The sequence below is a fragment of the Rhea pennata genome, chromosome 25 (assembly GCF_028389875.1).
Source record: "Rhea pennata isolate bPtePen1 chromosome 25, bPtePen1.pri, whole genome shotgun sequence".
Lineage (NCBI taxonomy): Eukaryota > Metazoa > Chordata > Aves > Rheiformes > Rheidae > Rhea > Rhea pennata.
In genome coordinates, this window is record NC_084687.1 from 5,236,602 (window position 1) to 5,255,519 (window position 18,918).

At 52.8% G+C, this 18,918-nt stretch overlaps 1 protein-coding gene across 6 annotated transcripts in view; it reads left to right on the forward strand.

Moving 5' to 3' along the window:
* Positions 1–4,848: 4,848 nt before the first annotated feature.
* The window catches only part of NFASC (neurofascin), a 57,995-nt gene continuing 43,925 nt past the window's right edge, over positions 4,849–18,918 (forward strand). For 4 of the 6 annotated variants that reach the window (XM_062595175.1, XM_062595178.1, XM_062595180.1 and 1 more), the window contains exons 1-7: positions 4,849–4,942; positions 8,166–8,183; positions 8,996–9,101; positions 9,350–9,546; positions 9,862–9,984; positions 10,230–10,400; positions 18,414–18,525. In XM_062595175.1, coding sequence (XP_062451159.1) covers positions 4,849–4,942; positions 8,166–8,183; positions 8,996–9,101; positions 9,350–9,546; positions 9,862–9,984; positions 10,230–10,400; positions 18,414–18,525 — 821 coding nt within the window. Of the gene's footprint in view, positions 4,943–8,165; positions 8,184–8,995; positions 9,102–9,349; positions 9,547–9,861; positions 9,985–10,229; positions 10,401–13,601; positions 13,653–18,413; positions 18,526–18,918 lie in introns of all 6 variants that reach the window. The other 2 variants (XM_062595177.1, XM_062595176.1) reach the window with 1 other exon arrangement.

Here is an 18,918-nt window from a genome sequence, read left to right on the forward strand (position 1 = left end):
CAGCGGCTCGGAGCCCAGCAAGGCTTTGAATGACGCCTTCTCTGTTGGCAGATGTTTTCCTGAATTGGAGGAAACGGCGGGGGTTTATGCTGGGGCTGGTGAGGCCCGAGCCGGTTGCAGCCCCCCTTCCTTGGCTGTAGTCCTGCTCACCAAGGAGGGCGATTCACAGGTGCAAATAGCACCTCGGTTTAAGGGCGTCAGTCCGTCTGACCCTGTTCGGAAGAGCTAGCCGTTCTCGTCCGGGTGTGATCAGAGCAGGAGAGACAGGACCGAGTTGAAAGAGCGAGGTTTTCCTCTTGACAGCATCCTTGAGGAGCTTGCTTAGCCACTGTGCTGTCATTTGAAAATCAGCATTTGTCTGGAAAACTTCTGACACCGCAGCAGCAACCCCGTGGCGCCGCGCTGCGAACCTCTGCCTGCGCGTTTTGTAACGCAGGGTGGGCTCTGCACGGCGAGGTGCTTCCTTCTGGAAGTCTCCTGTTCTTCAGCCTGCTTCGTCCTGGCTGCTGCACAGGGATAGGAACCGGGGCTAATTTTGCAATGAGAAATACAATTTCTCCTGAAACATTTCAAATACGCCTAATGCTATGTGGATATTTGACTGAGTTTGCAAAGAGAAACAGTCTCTAGTTTTAAAGGTCCTGTCCTACGGTTTCTAGTATGTTTTTCTTTTTGATAAAAGCATTTACAAAAGTTATAAATCTGGAAAGAGGTCTGGGATACATTTCTCACCCTAGACTAAGACTTTAGAGAATTGATGCTGTGGCAGGTCACCGGGGAAATGGAAAGCACCAGGTCTGCAAAACACTTCTGAACCTTAGATAAGTATTTGGGGGAAAAGGCACCTGAGCCGGTGTTGGTGCCCTCTTGCTCGGAGCTGGAGGAAAGCGGAGCAGGGACGTGGCCTCTGCTGGTGCTTGGGTTCAGGTCAGGGCGGAGCAGAGCTGTATTGGGGAGGGCGAATTCCTCTGACGGCATCGCAGTCGCGTGGCTGCTTGTGTGTGAGGTTTTGGTCTGTGTTGCTGGAAATCTCGCAAGTGTAGCTGACTTCTGCCCAAATCTCACCAGAGCTATGCGGGACGCTTGGCACAGGCTGTTCTGGAGCTGGCACAGGAAGTGGAAAGCGCCGGCTGGTTGCTTCGAATCTAGGATTTAATCTGTAGAGCTGCAGGTTCGGAGAGCGTAGAGGTGTCTCGCAACGCAGCTAGCAGAAACCCTCGCCCCTCTTTACTGCGCGTTACGGGTGCAGGATTTGGGTTGGTTTCTGGCCAGCTAGTCCAGGGGCTTTCTGACCGACCCCAGGCTCAACCCGCGCAATTCCGTGGCCACGGCCGGTCCCAGGGGACTGGGGCAGCTCTGAGGTCGAAGGGCTGACGCGGCTGCTTTGGCAGGAGTCGGATCTTTTCTGCGCTGTGCACCAGGTCCCTGGAACAAAGACTGAGGAACGTCAAGTCTGGGAAGAAGAAGTCTCATCTGCTCCTTTGCACGGGAGCCAGAGCCCCGTTCCCAAGGAATTTCCAGCCTGGCAGGGTTGTTGGGACGTTTCACGCGTGTCTCGCAGATTGAGCCGGTCTCGCAGGAGCAGATTAAGACGTCAGGCAGCTTCGGGATGATTAGCAGCCCCGGATAAGCGTGTTTGTGCCTCGACCCCCTCGCGCAGCTCCGGCCCTTGGGGCTGGTGAGACTTTTCCCTGTGCTTTCCATCCCGGGAAGGCGCCTGGCGGTGTGGGATATATTTTCCCATCAGTTTTGCGCACAGATGCCTAGTGTTTTGCGTGCTCTATATAATAGCGTTTGGGCTTGCTTCTTTCTGTACTAACATTTAATGCAAAATCACCCACGCATGCATGTATGTGCAAATAGTTCCTAAGCATCTGTGCCAGGAGCCTACTCCTTAGCATCGTGGCCATTTCTCTCACACCAAGCAGTACCCAGCTTAAAGAAAACAGCGTATTCTTTGCTTTTCAGCCACAAAGTGGCATTTGGAGTTATACATTTTTTAAATAGCTGCTGTCTTGCACCTTCCTTCCCATATTACATCTGTGGAGAAAGAAGGTTTTGAAGCATTTCGTGGCAGTGAGGTGAAGCATCAGTATGCAAGCATAGCAAGAACATGAGAAATTTTAGCCTTGCTAAATATCTGGTTGCAGTATTGGTTGATTTAGCTCACGAATCAAACTTTTTCTTGCTAACAGAAAGGCAGAAAACCAGCTGAGCCATTACTCATTTTAAGCTGTAACTAGAAGAATGAACAGCTCTAAATAATGAAGACTACAGATCAAAATGATATCTTCCTCGAGACAGAAAGCTAAAGAAGCAATTTGAAAAGCTTTGTCCAGTGTGACCTGGTCACCGAGGACTGCACCAGTCTTGTACGTGCCTTAATTACTGCCCCAGTCCCACAATTATTCTGTGCTTCAGTTATTTTTATTGCAACAGCTGGATTGGAAAATCCTTAGAATGAGCAAAAAAGAGCAGAGCCCCCTCTTCCCCCTGCCCCCAGCCCCAAGCAATTAGTAATCTGGTGCAACTGGGACACAGACAGGTGGCCAAGGACATTCAGACGTCAGCCAAAGAGCAGGGGCCCGGGCTCTGCTCACCTCGGAGCAGGGCAGGGAAGATGCTCTGACTGGTCTCATCTTGTCTCGGAAATTCAGGAATCTCTGCAGAAGTCTCTGCAAGCGCAGGAACACTGCGGGAAGCCTTGGAAGCTGAGCAGCTTGCTCTCTTAAGGCTTTAAAAATCCCCGCCTACCTGCTTCATCTGCAGAGGGCACGGGAACGGTGCACGTGATCCGTTCCCTGGTCTTTCCTGCTCCGTAGACTGCCGGGTTGCAGAGGTTCGCTGTGGTCATTGGTCGCAGGGCAGGATCAGCTCTTTCCCCAAGGATGAAGAAATCCCGGGCGGATGGAGAAACAGTTAAATGCTGCTAGACCACCGTAAAGGTGATGGGCTAAGTGTCTTCAAAAGCAGTTGTGTGCTGGGTTCGATCCGCTGCGGGACTAAGGAGAGCTTCACGGGCCACGTGCCGAGGCTGCTGACTTGTGCCGTCTGCTCCTTCCTCGCTGCCGCAGCAGCTTTCTCCGTGGTGCCCGTACCCGACCGTGGCACAGGGAGGGTCTGAAGTTGAAATTAATACAAGTTACTCGAGATTTTCTTTCTCATCCAAGCTAAAAGCATGGCTAGCCAGGTCAGCCACAGTCCCCCAGACACCAGTGTGCCGGTGGCTCCGCGTCGGGCAGGGAGCTGCACACTCAGGCTTGGGCTTTCCCTGGTGGCTAACTGCTTAGTGCTCGGTGACGGTGGCTCCTGGGCGCTCTCGCAGTGGCGGTTTCTCGTCCATTGGGTCGGGCTGGCTTGGGAGACCCGTGAAGGTGGTGGGATAGCTCCTCTGCTCTAGGTCTCTCCCTGTAGTTTATTTTTCAAGGACACCCAATTTAGCTTTCAAGACCACGGGGACAGTGACTTTCTGGGCTTTCTGGGGAGAAGTGTTTGTGGATTAACACCAACTGCATTTACTGGGTTTGGTGGTGCTGCTGTGTCCCCCCCCCCCCCCTTTTGCTCTTGCTTCTTACAGGGCTCAGGAACAGCTGAAGGGGGAGCAGCAGCGGAAGCCGCAGCGGGTTATTTATGTTTCATGAAGACGGGCTCTCCTGGCTTGCCAAATGGCCTCTCTGCACTGTTCTCCTGTCTGGTGACATCCAGCTTCAGCAAAAGCCAGTGCACAGAGGCAGGGAGGAGCTGCGAGGAACCAGGCTGGGGATTTTCCACTGTTTGCTGCCCTGGCGTTATTTTTGTTCTTAGCCAACAGAGCTGTCTGCATGTCCGATGCCCAGTATTTATAACTCCGTTGCAGACAGAGTCATAACTCAGCTGTGATGCAACCTCTGCACCTCCAGAGCCTTTCTAAGGGGATTTTGGTTGCACAAGTCAGATAATTTATCTTCCTTTTCCATTATCTTTTAATATCCATTTAGTCTATGGGTTTATTAAAAGCCAAATAAAAAGCATGCGTGTGCAAACCGGAATCCTGATGTCGCCAGGAGGTTTGGATGGAGGCCTGCAAGGAGCCCAGCTTGCACGCCTGGAGGAGGCCGGGCAGACTGTCCGCTCCGTGGGAAGGGATGCTCCGTGCTCCTCCATCCAAAAATACCTTGTTAGTCTAGTAACACACAATATTGTATCAAGGAAGAGCGACGGCAGGGCGATGGTTGGGCTGTGCCCAAGCACCCTTCGCCAGCTCTCGACGTTGCTCTCTCCGGGGACATTCAACTCCGCATTTTAATCCAGGATAAAGGCTGGGGTTTGATGATGTTTATTAGGTGCTTCTTGCTTATAAAATGCAATTAAGTTATTTAGACAACCTATTGCCCTTTTTGCTCTCTCTGGTGGACTCATCACCGGTTTCGGAGTCGCTTGCTTTGCGCAGCTTTGAACCATCCCTGGGCAGAGTGAGGCAGCTCTGCTCTTCTCCAGGCTGTTTCTCCAGGTTTTGAGCACAAATGTCGCAGCAAGGCTGGGTTTTGGTCAATGGAACAAGGGGTTTGGGAGGCCGGTGAACGCGGGCTTGTACCTGAGGCACCAGAGCCAGCAAACCATTTCCGTCGCTGTCAGAACGCCGCTCCCCGGGACGTGAGGCCGCTCCTCTGCACAAGTATTTTTGGGTTGGAAACATGCTCCCTCGCCCATGTTGCCGAAAGAAAGAAGACAGGAAACAGAGCAGCTCGGTGATCCACGTTTTTGCATTTGTGTTGCAGGTGAGGATCCAAGAAGTCCATCTGCACGTGCCCGTGGTCAGCTCGCCTCGCGGGAAGGAACCGAGGCCGGCACGCAGTCCAGCCATCCAAAATGGTAATGCAAAGACCCCAGCTCACCCGCGCAGGAATAGCATTCGCCCTGTACCTCCATCACCTCATCAGTGCCATTGAAGTTCCTCTTGACTGTAAGTGCTGTTTTACTCCTCTAAAAATGCCTTTGCAAACGGTTGAGGAGATAGAGCAAGGAAGAGCAGAGCCCAGGTGGCTTTCTTAGTCCAACCCAAGGTTTTCTTTTCTTTTGCTTGTTTTTGTCCAGAAAGTCATTTAAATCACTCCGTGATTTAGTCAGTCTTCCTCAAAAACTGAGTAAGGGCTTGAAACCCCACATCAAGATGGGACAGAACACTTGGGTCAAGCGGGTCTGAAGGAAACAAGGTCCTGCCAAATCTTTAGCCTGTTGATTTAAGTGGCGCATCCCAGGATTCCTGGGGTTTCTGCAGAGCACAGCAGAGGTTTGTGTTACCTTCTTGAAGGCCAGGTAGCTGGGAGGCGTCATCCCTCCTGTTACTGTTGTACTGGCTAAGCCATTTGGACACAGAAGCTCGCTTTACTAAGGACATCTATCTTATGTCTGTGCTGAAGACAACACTGCTGTATTTTGTTGGTGTGTTTAAATTATCAAGATACGTCTTTGCTGGTGATTTGCTGGCAATGGTTTTGCTGGCAAAGCCAGCTTACCCCGATGGGTTTGATCTACCAGCAAAGGCGTCCCCATGCCGCGGGTCGCGGCTGAGTTCCAGCTCTGACCTCTGCTGGTTGCAGCACCGATGCTTCGGATGTGGTACAGTTGCACAAAATGGGCAGGTCAGTGCATGCGCGGGGTTTGGTGCGCTCCTCCGTGGAGGACACGAGCTCCCTGCTAGTCTGCTCAGATGCTGTCATGAGCTGATGTGCAGGTCCCGCAGGGCAGCGATGTTCGAGAAGGTCATACCTAGAGCTATGCAATTTTTCTCTCTCTGTCGGGCCTTCTCGGTTAATTGCAAGACGAGACTTAGGTTTGATTCAGGAGTGCGAGAGCTGGGGGAGATGGAGCGAGGAGGAAGGGGAACACAGGATAACGACTCTTCTGCTGAGAGGGCATCTTCAGGCCAGCGCAGGGGAGACGCGTGACTTATCTGAGTGCGCTCGGGATGGGGGCTCGCACAGAGAGCGCGCCGCTAAGTCACGGCCCAGAGACTCTGTTCCCATCGCTGTTCTGGAAACCAGTTTCATAATTTCTTTATGTCCCAACTTGCTCGTGTAGGGGCTGTTAATAATAATCCATCTGCTGCTGCAGGGAATATATTCTGACAGTGCAGTGCGCCAAAATCCTCCAGTGAACAGCGCATCAGTAGGACAAGAGCAGCTTTTCGCGAGGGTCTGAATTCAGGCTGAATCTACACAGGGCTGCTCTAGGTAGGAGCAATTTCTACCCTGTGGGTTGTGGCTCTGTGGAGTCCTGGGTCTGCTGGCTGCATCCATGCTCAACCGATGGACAGCAAAAGGAGAGAGAAAAATTTGGGAGTGAGAAGTTCAGGGTATTTCACTGAAGTTTGAAAATAACTGAAGAGAAAGTGTGGGAAAGCCCCAATTCACCAAGGTGAATAAATACCTGCGTAGCTTGCAAGCACAAGGAGGGGGACCCAGAGCAATCTCTGATCTGTGCAAGACTCGAGCTTGAGTCCCCATTTTGCTCCATTCCAGATGATTCCAGATGAAAATACTTATTCTATGGCAGTCGCAAGCACAAGGCGGTCTTGCTGCCAACAGTGGGAATTTTATTGGATGCCCACAGCTTGGCAGTTCTTCCTCAGGCCTGGCTCCGTTAGGATTTATAACACTTTCAGTACTATACGTGTAGCTATATATCTATAACTGCTATACAGTAGTTCACCGTTCCCGTGGGCTCGTCTGCCCTCTGCGCAGCGCGGGGCCGCGGGAGCCACCGCTCACCTCCCCTGCTGCTGGGGAGAGCGGGCTGGAGATGGAGCACTCGCTTCTGGCATTCCTCCTCGGGTGGACCCTTGCCACGGGTCAGTGGGACACGTATTTACAAATACATGACCTAAAATCAGCAGAAATACTGTGTTCCGCCTCCCAAATTCAGATCGGTTTTGCCTGCGTAGATTTGGCCAAGCTGCCGCAGCCCAAGCCTGGTACATGCTTTGGCCTTGCCTGTCGGGAATAGGCTACCATGCCATAAAAATCCCTGGATGGCATGATTTTAACACCCCAGCGCTGCCGTGCCTCCTAAGGGAGCGCGGCTGCTGGCGTGGCTCCCCGCGAGGCTTCTCCACTGCAGCCGCGCGAGAGTTAAAGGTATCTTGGCAAAGCGTCTGTGTTCTCCATGAGACGCGGCCCGTGTTGCCTGCTGCGTTTCCATTTCTGAGCTGCTTAAACCCATTTCCGGAGCATCCTGCACTGCCTTACTGCAGGGGAAAGGAGAGGAGCGTGTCCCGGCGCCGGGCGAGCGTTACAGGTCCTGCCAGCGTCCGTCCCGGGCAGCCGACCCTTTGCAGCCCTCCGTTAGCTCCATTTGAGACGTGGTGCATCAGCTTCATTCTGCTTCCATCCAGGCCCTGAGGGCAATTGGGGACTTTGTTTTCCCCTCCCGTTTAAGCCAGTGATCTGGTGATCTGGTCCGCCTTAGCCCACCCGTGGCGGCCACCCTGCGCCTGCGAGCCTGAGCTGGTGAACGCACCGCGTGAGCCGGGTTTTCCTACGTCGCACAGGCGGTGGGGAAGTGGCACAGCTGCTCCGCGTGCGTAGGGCCTGATAAGCGTGCAAACTGCAGCCTCTGCAAGTGGAGGAGCTCTATTCCCCGTGTCTCGGGGCTTGTCAAACCTGAACGGGCTGCGGCTGCTCCCCTACTCCTATTTTACTGGATTTTACAGGTGTCTTCTCCAATTTTGGCCTCCACCTAAAAAGCCACATCAGGGTTTGAGGTGAATGTTAGCCTCTGATTCAGGGTAATTCTGGCCATAAGGTAGGATGCTCCTAACCTTAGCATACGACTACCTGGACCACTGGAGCACCAGCAGGCTTGTAGGCTAGTGGTGTGAGTACGCTGAGGCCTTCCCAGGCGACGCTGGTCCCTCTGCTGGTCCCCAAAGGCCCCAGAGCGGACAGAGACCAGCGACCCGGGCTGCTTGGCAGAGGCGTCTTGCACGTGAACAGTAAGTTGGTGGATCAGAACATACCTGAATCATTCATTGCAAACTGATTGTGTGTTGATGTGTTGGTATTTGCAGACCCTGCAATAGCTGTGTAATGTTTATATTTGTGTACAGAGTGTATATGCATGTAGATTTGCCTTTCAATTAACCTTTTTTCTTCTTTTTTATTATGCTTGCACTTTGGAAATAACAGCAAATATTCAGAGTGAATGTAAGTCTCACCCCTGTCTTCTCCGTGTATGTAGTAGTCACCTCTGCATGCTTGAAATAGGGCATAAGGAACCAGGGCCGGCCAAGGCTGTTGCTTGGCACAGGGTTTATGGGGCTGCGTTTCATGCTCTGTGGTGTGGCTTGGGGTAGGAAGGAGGAACCGTCTTCCCTCCTCAGCCATGCAGAGTTTGCAAAGGTGCTACAGCAAGACCTGGTAGCCACAAAGCAGTAAGTCTGCAGTGCAGACGTGGATCTGTGGAGGCTTGTTATTGCTGAAGCTGCATCCTGGAGGAGAACAGGCTTGGCAGAAGCCCATGTGCCAAGCTCAGCTGCTAGGCTTGCGTGCCCATGTTCACAAGCCCTGAACGCCACTGCTATGCTCTTTCTGGGTGAGCAAGAGAACTTGGGGGCCTGTTTCTTGCTCAGGGAGTGCCTGTAAACTTCCCGCAGCAGCTCTCTGTTTCTGTGTCGTGGCTGCTTTCCTGGAGGTACACAGATACGGTATCTGTCGATCTGATTCGAATGACCTGTTGGTAGCAGGAAGACGTAGCTGAGCTTTCTTAATGTGACCAAGATACCAGGCAAGAAATACAGGCTTATCAGCCCTGAAAGGGAGACTGAACAGTGCTGATGGTTTGAGAGCCCGCCAATGCTCATGGGAATTTCCTCAGATCTTAAAGGATTTTGGTCTACAAATTGCATGTCCAGCCTGGGGATCAGGCCAAGAGCCAGGCAGTGTTTGCTGTAGGACAGAAAAGAGAGGTTTCTTCCTCTTTGCATGACCCTCCTCACCTCTTCTTGTTTGCCTTGCAGTGCCTCAGCCCCCTACAATCACCAAGCAGTCTGTGAAGGACTACATCGTTGACCCCAGGGATAACATCTTCATTGAATGTGAAGCTAAAGGGAATCCCGTTCCCACGTAAGCGCATCTAAAGCTCTTGTTATATTGAAGTTGTGCTGTTTATTAGAGCCAATAAAAGAGAAGGGCTTGCTCTAGTGAAGCTCTGGCCTCCTTGGGCCCAGCCTGCTGCAGGTCTAAATTGGCCATGCTTCCACTGGAGTCAGTGGAGCTGTACCATTTTACACCATCAGCTAATTTGGCTGTAAGGATCTCACCATGTAAATGCAGTGTATGGTTGCAAAACAAGCGTTCCCCAATGCTTGCAGTTTTTCATGGACGCGGAATGGGAAGTTCTTCAACGTGGCAAAAGACCCCAAAGTATCAATGCGGCGGCGGTCAGGAACGCTGGTCATTGACTTCCACGGTGGTGGCCGGCCAGAGGACTACGAGGGCGAATACCAGTGCTTCGCGCGGAACGATTACGGGACAGCACTCTCCAGCAAAATCCACCTCCAGGTTTCTAGTGAGTAGTTCACCCTGCCCAGTCCTGGCGGAGGAACAAGCTGCCCTAAGGGCTACAGTCAATATTTGCATCATACAGGATTTTGTAGAAGAGGCATGGGAGTTATTCAGCACTTGAACATCTTGGCCTGCTTTGTTGGTTACCTGTGTCAGGAAATCTTGCACATACAGAAGTAAAGTTTGCATCAAGGCCATTCCATTGAAACCAGGCCAGGTCCAGTGGGAAGAAAGGAGAGAAGAGATTTGCAAAGTGAATCTCTCCTCAAACAATCTCTTCATCAGATCACATGCTGTACCTTTACTCTTCTTATCACAGAGTCTCCCTTGTGGCCCAAGGAAAAGGTGGACGTGATAGAGGTTGATGAAGGCGCTCCACTTAGCCTGCAGTGCAACCCACCACCTGGCCTGCCTTCTCCAGTCATCTTCTGGATGAGCAGCTGTAAGTTGGGCAAGTGCCCCTTCCCAGCTTGACCCCTCACTCCCTGTGGGGAGCACTTCTGTAGCCTGCACTGTTTATATTTTAAATCTTTAGAGGTATTACTGCTAGATTAGAGCATCAAGTCACCTGGCTTAGGTCAGAGGATTACTTTTCTCCTTTATGCAGTCACCTGCAGGAGGATCCAGGAGCATTAGTATTTCTTTTGGCAGCTCTGACTGACTTTGAATTTTTGTTCTCCCATGCAGCCATGGAGCCAATCCACCAAGACAAGCGTGTCTCCCAAGGCCAAAACGGGGACTTGTATTTCTCCAACGTCTTGCTGCAAGATGCCCAGACTGACTACAGCTGTAATGCACGCTTCCACTTCACCCACACAATTCAGCAGAAAAACCCGTACACCCTCAAGGTGAAAACCAGTAAGTGTCACGGTGATCACTCAGAATGGGTATTCCTCCGTCTGCTCTCAGCGTGGCTCTTCTTTCAGGCTACTCTGTACCAGTCCCCGACAGCCTTTACGCCTACCAGGGAGAAGAGTGGCTTCCGTCATTTTGTTTAGGATAGTTAAAGAACTTGTTTGGATAAGGAAGGATAGTGCTTGGACTACTAATGTGGGAATGAGACTGGCTGATTTCCTTCCAGTGTCTCAGAGCTTTGCTAGTTCTGCGGCTTCATAGGTGGCAGGGCTGCAAAGACAGCTGTGCGCAGGTATCGCTCTGTGCGTGTCTGAGAGAACCTCAAACCATCTCCACACAGGTGGGGGCAGTTCTCCCCTTCTTTAGAGAAATGTATAATATCTGGTGATCTTTCCCTAGTTTTAGATATGGGAAATAGCCTTGGTTTGCTCCAAGCTGAAGTTTATGGGGAACTCAGATTTGGAGTTATGTCCTTGGTTGCCTTATTTACTTATTTAGATGTACAGAACATTTCTGCAAACCATCTGAATTAGTGGGTGAGTGTACAGGTGGATGTTTTAATCAGCCCAGGGCATCCAGAGATGTGGGCTCAGTCCTCTTGGATACTGCTGTGGTTGGCATCAGCATAGCAGAAAACACTGGGCCCAGCTCTGTCCTGTTCCCACCACAGCTCTTCTCTCTGCAGCGGTGTTTGACTTGCCTTTGCCTGGGGTAGACTCAGCCTTGCACTGCTGCCAGTGCACAGAAGTTGGCCTGAGCATGGGTCAACTTTGCGATTAATGAGCCACCTCGTGCAGTTCAAAGTTACTTACTGACCAGGAGCTGCTGTTTAGCTCCTTGGCTCTGGGACGTGGTGACAGGAGGGCTCAACCATTTGGAGCGTGAGCTTGTACGTGTGGAAAGTGTTCAGGGTGGCCGGCAATCTTAGTTTCAGCCCAGTGAAGAGCATCCTCTTGGGACAGGAGGAGCATAAATGTTATTCTCTCTAGCCATATGAAGAGATGCTCCATGGACCGGTCCAGGCGTCCCGAGTCTCTCCTCCAGACAGGAGACTCCTTTAAAGAAGGCAGTTTCTCATGCTACCAAATGGTGTGCCAGTTGGTTGGTGGGAACACTGGCAGAGGGAGATGAGCTGATCGCTGCAGGAGACGCTGCAGGTCCTCCAGAGCGGGCTCTCATTTTATGTGTGTACGCATACAGCACCCAGCACGGCCTCAGCTGAGGCTGAGGCAGAACGGCCCATACAGGCCGTGTCATCAGATCGGAGACAGATGAGGAACATCTTCAGTTCCCCCTAAGGTCACACTTACAGTTTTTGTAGTAGAGGGAGGAAGGGGTCGTGTGCTCAGACAGATACAAGGATGTGTGTTGGGGAGCAGGCTGTTGTGCACAGTAGGCATGAAGCGCTCCTGAATCCCAGGGTTAGGGGCTTAATCTGCTCTCACAACAGCTTAAAATAGAATTAATTCGATTAAAGCGTTCTGATAGCAGTGACCTAAAACTGCTGTGAGAGGCAGACTGGGCCTGTAGTATTTTACGCTTTTATTGTAACATCCTCACCTGTATACAAAGCACGAGTGGAGAATCAGCAGTACAAATACTATAAATAGACTCTTTGCTAATGGAGAGGAATTTCTGTAGGCAATTCACTCTAAATTTTATTTGCCCATTTATAGAGCTGGGCAAATAATGACAACATTTATCCATAACTGAAGGGCTGAGTCCGAAATTAGTGTGAGCTGGAGAAACTCTGGCAAACAAAGATCTGTGTTCATTTGTGCCTCCAAAGGCACAACATAGCCTGACATATTGATCAAGCTCTAGAGAAAAATATGTGGAAGAAATCCTGGAAGATTTCTGTGCAGCCAGCTGCAGTGCAGCTATAAATGCTCCCCTCGTCCTGCAGCTACGCCCAGATGCCTCCACAGCATCAGTGTTCCCAGGCTTTTTACAAGTCTCATTAAGGCTACTGTCCTTTGGCTTCCAATTGCCCTGGATCCTCTCTTAAGCTTTCCTTCGGAAACGTCTGCTGTGTTACGAGGTGCCGACGCCATCCCACAAGCTCCCCAGAGGCCCTTACGACCTAAAGCACTGAGGCTCTAATTTCTTGTCTGCTATGATAAAATATTCTTTATCTGTGCAGCATTCAAAGGGGATGCGTTTGTGTTTGGCTCAAGCTGTTCAGCGATCCCTGCCTTAAGCAAAGGACATTCACTGTCTAAAAAAAAAAAAAAAGGTTCACCCTGCTGCTGAAAAATCATTGCATTTGACTGTCATGATCTTGCACGCAAGAACAGAAAAATGGAAAAATTCAGGGGAGGGAGAGAGAGACCCGTGCCTTTTCTTGGGGAGGGTTTCTCTAGTTTACCTAGTTGGGGCAGCTCTTGGCCTTTGCGTGGGCTCTCCTAACCCTTCTGCGTAAAGACCCTGGGTGAGGCTGGCTGAAGCTTCAGGTCACTCTGCTGCAGCGGCTGCGGGCCTAGACAGCGAATCTCCCCGGCTCTCGCAGCGTGCTCACAGCAATTAGCTTTCTCTTTCAAATATAGGTGTTGGCTGGCAGTGGCTGTCAATAAATGAGAGCAGTATGTTATTGAAGAGCTGGTATTTTGCATGCAACATAATCTACTTAATTACCTTGTGGTTAAAAAGGATTTTACAGTTGATTATGCTTTTAAAGCCTAATTATTATTTTTATTTGTTCGCATTCATCATGCCTTTCTGCACAATTATGCTGTTGCTTGGCTGTGTCCAATGTATGTTTTATGCTGGCAAAAAGCAGAAATATGTTTGCTTCATAGTTAAGAAACTGAGAGAAAAAACATTTTCTTCTCAAAAATGAACTGATTTTTTTCAAAGATAAAGATGTCTTTATGCCAAAAAACCACCTTCAGTTCAAGGAAATGTTTATGATACAATTACCTGATATTTTTTGTATATTTATTTGTTTATCCATTTATGGTTCCTTATTTTCCCTCTGCTTTATTGCTGTCTTATGTTGCTGTGTGTCTTTTTGGACAGCTGTGTTCTGAGTGCTTTTGTACTGCTCGTGTTGCCTGTCTGCGCTGTTCTCACCTTTTGGGAAGTTGCTTTGGTTTTTGTTTCATCTCGTGCTCTCCCGTGTGCCCCTGTGCCCCTCGACACCTTTTGGTGCTGCATGCATGCTTTGGCGCCTTCGATATGCTCATGGTCTTTTGTTTATTACAGAGAAACCCCATAATGAAACGTCTTTTCGAAATCACACTGACATGTACAGTGGTGAGTCAACACTGACTTCTGGAGAACTTCACGTCCTAACCCCATTTTACCTAACCTGACTGACCCCGCGCTAACCCCACGAGCTGGTCGCCCAGGGCACCAGGCGAGGAGCTGATGCGTTAGCAGCATCTCCTGTATCTGTTGCATGTATGTGCTCCTTTCTCTGATTTGTGATTTAGAGTCTGAATTTCACCAAAGCTATGGGACAAAATCAACCCAACAGGAACAAAAGCCCCGCAAAGTTCTGACATCTGAAAATGATTGAGATCTAAGCTAATTGGCTGGACATGCAGAGCTCAGCTTTAGGGGTGTTTGGATTAGTGGGATCTGAACGCGGTGACAAGGGCCGTAGGGCTGAACGGAGGTGAGCTGCTCCCCCGCTGAAGAGTTGGTTTGCCTTCAGAAAGGGCTCATGGTTTAGAGATAATACCCATGACCTATCCTCTCCTGTGTTCAGAAAGAGCATCTATTGTATCTTCAGGTAAACATAGGCGTTGACTAGGAGGAAAAAAGAAGTATTTGGTTTTCTCAAAAGCTCAGTGCTTTGTTTCTCTGCGGGGCGGTTATGTGTGTGCCGAAAGATTCGGGAGATCCAGATGTTTCCCCTTTTGTCTGAGCAGGGAGGTTCCCTCTGGAGAACAGTTGGCTGGGGGAATCCTGTACCAGGCTTGTGAAGTATGCTTCAGACAGCAGCTCGCCCGGGCCCGGCTGCTGCCCGGGGATAGATGGAGAGTGCGGTGGAAGTGGTGGGACAGTACAAGCAGAGGTGGGGAACCAGCATGGATTTTTCCCCTGCATAGGGAAATGGAGCAGGGGGAAAGGGGGGTGTTTGCATAGGATGCTGAAGGCACAGCTGTAACCAGGTACGTGGAAGCCTCACCAAAGACCACCAAAACGCCCCCGGCGAGGAGAGCGTTAGCATCTTCCACGCTCCAGCCAGCAGCGCTGCCCTGTGCCAGGCGAGGCAGGAGTGGAAACAGAGTCTCGGCAGCGGCACGGAGTCCGTTTGCCAGGCGGCGACGCGGGGGAGGATTTGCTTTCTCCCGCTCCCGCCCCCGGCGCGGGCTGGTGGCACGCCGCAGCGATGCTGGGCGTAGCCTGGGAGCGGTCTCCTGCCGCGCGGTGGGATCCTGCTCCGAGAGCTCCTCGGATCAGCCCACACCGCGTCGTGTTCCCTCCGGGTGGAAAGCTGGAGGAGGTTCGTTTGTGCCCCCACGCAACGCAGGGCACATTTTCTTCTTCCGTAGAGGCTTTTGGGGACAAGGAGCACTGCTGTCAGCTAAAAAAAGGGTTTGGAGTGCTAGAAAAGGAGGGTGAAACAGGTGAGGACATTGGGATTCAGTTTGCAGTCCTCTTTTGTGGCGGGCAGCCTGTGTCCCTGTTCCCTGCCTCGGAAATCGGGACGTTGGCACCTCACCAGCGGTCAGGAGGCAGCTGGAGCCTGCGGGGACCGGCGTCACGTGAAGCCACCGCCGCACGGTGACAGAAACGCCGCTTTGTTCAGCGAGAAGCGCGGACCGCCCGGATGACGCAGGGCCTGGGCCGGGGCGTTTGCATTTCTCCAAGGGCTGGGCGGCTGGGAACGCCTCCCCGCTGGTGTCAGACAGGCAGCCCGCGATGGGGACGCTGGCGCACGAGCTGCGAGGCCCTGAGGTTCTGCCTTGAGGTGGTGAACCTCAAGACAGACGTAAAATGCTCCGGCAGCATGGGGCAGGACGGCCTGAGAAATGGGGCAGGAACGGGGGAAAAGGGGGGGCGAGGGGCCGCGGGTCGGCACCGCGGTTACGGGGCGCGCGGCCGTCCCGCGCTCGCGGCGAGAGCGTTTCCCTTTCCTCCCCGTGATCGCCGCTCTCGGACGAGAAGAAACTGCTCCCTCCTGGCAGGACCGTCCGCAGCGCGACGGGCGACTCGCTCCGTGGCCTCTCTGGCCTCCTCTGCCTGCCGCTCTAGGTGTTTGCACAGGGGAAGCGAAGCTCCTGGACAGTCTCCCAGTTAGGAAAATCGGATCTTTTCTACAGGCTCATAGACTTCGGCTTGTTTCTGTTCATAGATACGTAGAATAAGCTGCCTTCTAGTTGCACTACACCGGCTACTTAACGTCCTGGGAATGTTTTGTGTTTCTGATCAACCATCCAAGACCCCTTCAGTGAACTGTGCGAAAGTGAGCTGCAAACCAGGAAATTCTTAATAATTAATGAACTGGTGAAAAAAATCCTTTTTTTGCTAGCGAGGTGTTTCTGCCCGGGGTGATCTGGCTCGTCCGTGCGGCCGGGGGCCCCCGCTGCAGCGTACCAGCCCGCTTCCTCACGCGGGGAGGGAGCGGGGAAGAGAAACCCCCGCGGCCGGGGGCCGCGATCCCCCCGTCTCCCTGTCGCGCGGGAGCTGGCGCGATGGTCCGAGGGATTCCCGTGCCCCGGCTCCACTTGGCGTGGGCGCCGGAGGCCCCAGCAGCCGGGGAAGCTCAATTGCCTAGGCAAACTGCTCTGCAATTAGGAAGGAAAACCGATCTCAAAGGATTAATTGGGTTGAACGTTTCATTAGCTGGGAACTCTCTGCTAGCTCCAGAAGTTTCTCATCTTGTTTAAAATGGAAGTGAAAGCTGTCTTTTATTCTTATTTTTGGCAAACGCCTAGGACGGTTTAAGGCTGGCCAGTCGCACAGGAAGAGCCCGGATGGGCTTTCTCCGTGCGCACGCACTCCTCCTCCTGCCGTTAAGCAGGAAGGAGCTGCCAGTTGAGGCACGTTTTACTTTTCCAAAGCTCAGGTCAGGGCCCTGGGGAGGGCGGCAGGCGGCTGCGCCGGGGCGAGAGGCGGCTCTTTCGGGCATAGAGAGCCGAGCGAGCCCAGGTTTGTAGAGGTGGAGGCAACAGCAGCAACGTACGGGAAGCAGAGTCTCTTTTTCAGCAGAAACAAATATCCGTGGGATTTGTTTTTCCAGTTCTGTCCCATCCAAACAGATAAGCGAGACGCTGCTAGTTGACCGGCGCCTCGCGGCTGCGGGTGCCGCGATGCTGGATGTTACCCCTGCCCGAGACGCCTTCTGGCGGCTCCCGATTAGGAACAGCCAAATTTTACTAGTAGGGCTGTACTAAGGCAAACGATTCTCAGCTGTGCGGTGCTGTTGTTAGGTCTATTCAACAAGTGGATAGAATACTAATTTATCTTCCTTGTTTTTAATTTTCATCATTAATATATGGCTGGTAAAATTTGGCTTGCGCTGCTGCTTCTCTCCCTCCTACTTATGCCCCGGGCTCCTGAGCAGATGGGTTCAGCCCAGGAGGGAAACCTGCAGCCCGTTCAAACAGCAAATTGCTGGCTAATAAAAGCCAGTGTTTACGTATAGAGTAATACCCCACACGCCTGATCACGAGAGAAAGGCGAACGTCATGAGCCTGGCCGGAGCTATGGCAAACGCTGCCCTTAACGCCCGCCGCCGCTTCCGTAAGCTAATTTCAGCGCGTTTGCGTTGGCTCTAAACGGGAAGCAGAACTTCTCCAGAAGCAGGCGGACCGAGCCAAGCGGGCCGGGCGCGTTCTCCGGCGGGCCGCCCCTTCGAGATAAGGCCGAGACTCGTCTGCCGCGGTAATCCATTAACCGAATAACCGCCTAACGCTCCGGCCGGCGCCGCGGAGGCTGCGCGGGGGGTTGTGGCTGGGCTCCGGCAGCTCCGGAGCCCGCTCAAGGGCACGGTTTAACTCCTCTTGGTTTTCCTTCCTCGGAGGGCCCTGCTCAGCAGCTTTTCCGGAAGCAGACCAACACAGACCCCGCACACAGCCTCTGTTCTCTCTTCCCCCGTTTCTTTTCAGCCTTCCTCCTGCACCGAACCTCGCGCAGAGGCTTCCCAAGGAGCGGCGGGCGGCCCCGGCGCCGCGGGAGCCGCGCGGGCATGCCCGCGTCCCGCTAGCCCCCGGCCGCAGGGCTCCGGCTCCGGCTCCTGCTCCGCCGCCCGACCAGACGCCGTCGTTTGCAGCGACCTGCTGCCAACCCGGCATTTCGGTTCCGTTTCCTAATCTCGTAACCTCCCTCTCTGCCGCCACTGCTGCTTTCAAGCCCATCTCACCTCCTTCCGTCCTCACTGATATAGTTACTAATTCTGGTCTTTTTTGCGAGGAGACCCTTCGCTGCGTGTGTTCGTAGACAGCTGTCCTGTGTCTTCCCCCGGTTGCCTCCCGTCGCGCTTCCCTGCTCAGCTGCAGCGTTGGGCGCTGCGGCCGCTGCCGTCTCCGGTGCCGTTTTGGTCCCACCAGGTCCGGCAGCTGGCGGCGGCGTGGACAGCGCCGCGGGACCCACCACGGGACGGCACCGCGGTCCCCGCGGCGGCTCGCGTGCCACGTTACACCCTCCCTCCGCCCGTGTGTCTGTAACGTCTGTCCTCTTTTAAGCATTTTGTCCATCAGCATTTCTGAGCCTCGTTTGATTTCGGCCGCTCTCTGCCCGGTCCGTACCGCGCTCTTTGCTAGAGGTGCGGGAGGGGAAAGGAAGCGGAGCGGCTCGGCTCCCTTTGCCAGCCTTCTCTCCTCTTTCATCTTTCATCTGTATCTGCTGCCTGCCCAAAATCCTCTCCATTTCCAGTGCCCCTTTCTGCTCCCCACGGACTTCTCTGGGCGGATTCACTTTCCTACCTGCAGCTGCGAGCTCGCGCGGGAACCTGCCAGCTTCCTCCGGGAAGCGGCGCGCGCTTGGCCCCGGGTGAGCCTCCCTCTTGCTGCGGAGAGGTTAAAAGCACTGTACTTTTTTGTTTTTCTTTCCTGCTGATTGCAGCCCGAGGGGTCACGGAAACGACTCCCAGCTTCATGTATCCGTATGGGACGTCAAGCAGCCAGATGGTGCTCCGGGGGGTGGACCTGCTGCTGGAGTGCATTGCATCAGGAGTGTACGTACCGGGCTCGAGGCGGGCACAGGGCGGTCGCCAGCACCCCCACGGCACGGCTGGGCTGCTGCAGACCGAGATGCGGAGTCACTGAAACCAGGGGAAATAACCTCTGCTTAGCAATGGGAGCATTCCCTTCCTTTTTTTTTTTAGCTGATGTGAACTATACTCTCATAAGCTACTTGAAGGATGAGAGCAGAAGGGCTTGCAAGCAAGCAGGAAAACTGAATTTTGCAGCAGGTTCAGAGAAGCAAGTTATCTTTTGCCTGCTGGCAAAATCCATGGATAATTCCACAATGATTTATCCTAGAGGTAGGATAAATAATTTATCCTAGAGGTAGGATAGGGGGCAGAGCCAGTCGCAGCACTGCTGGGGGTGCGACGCGAGAGGCTGCA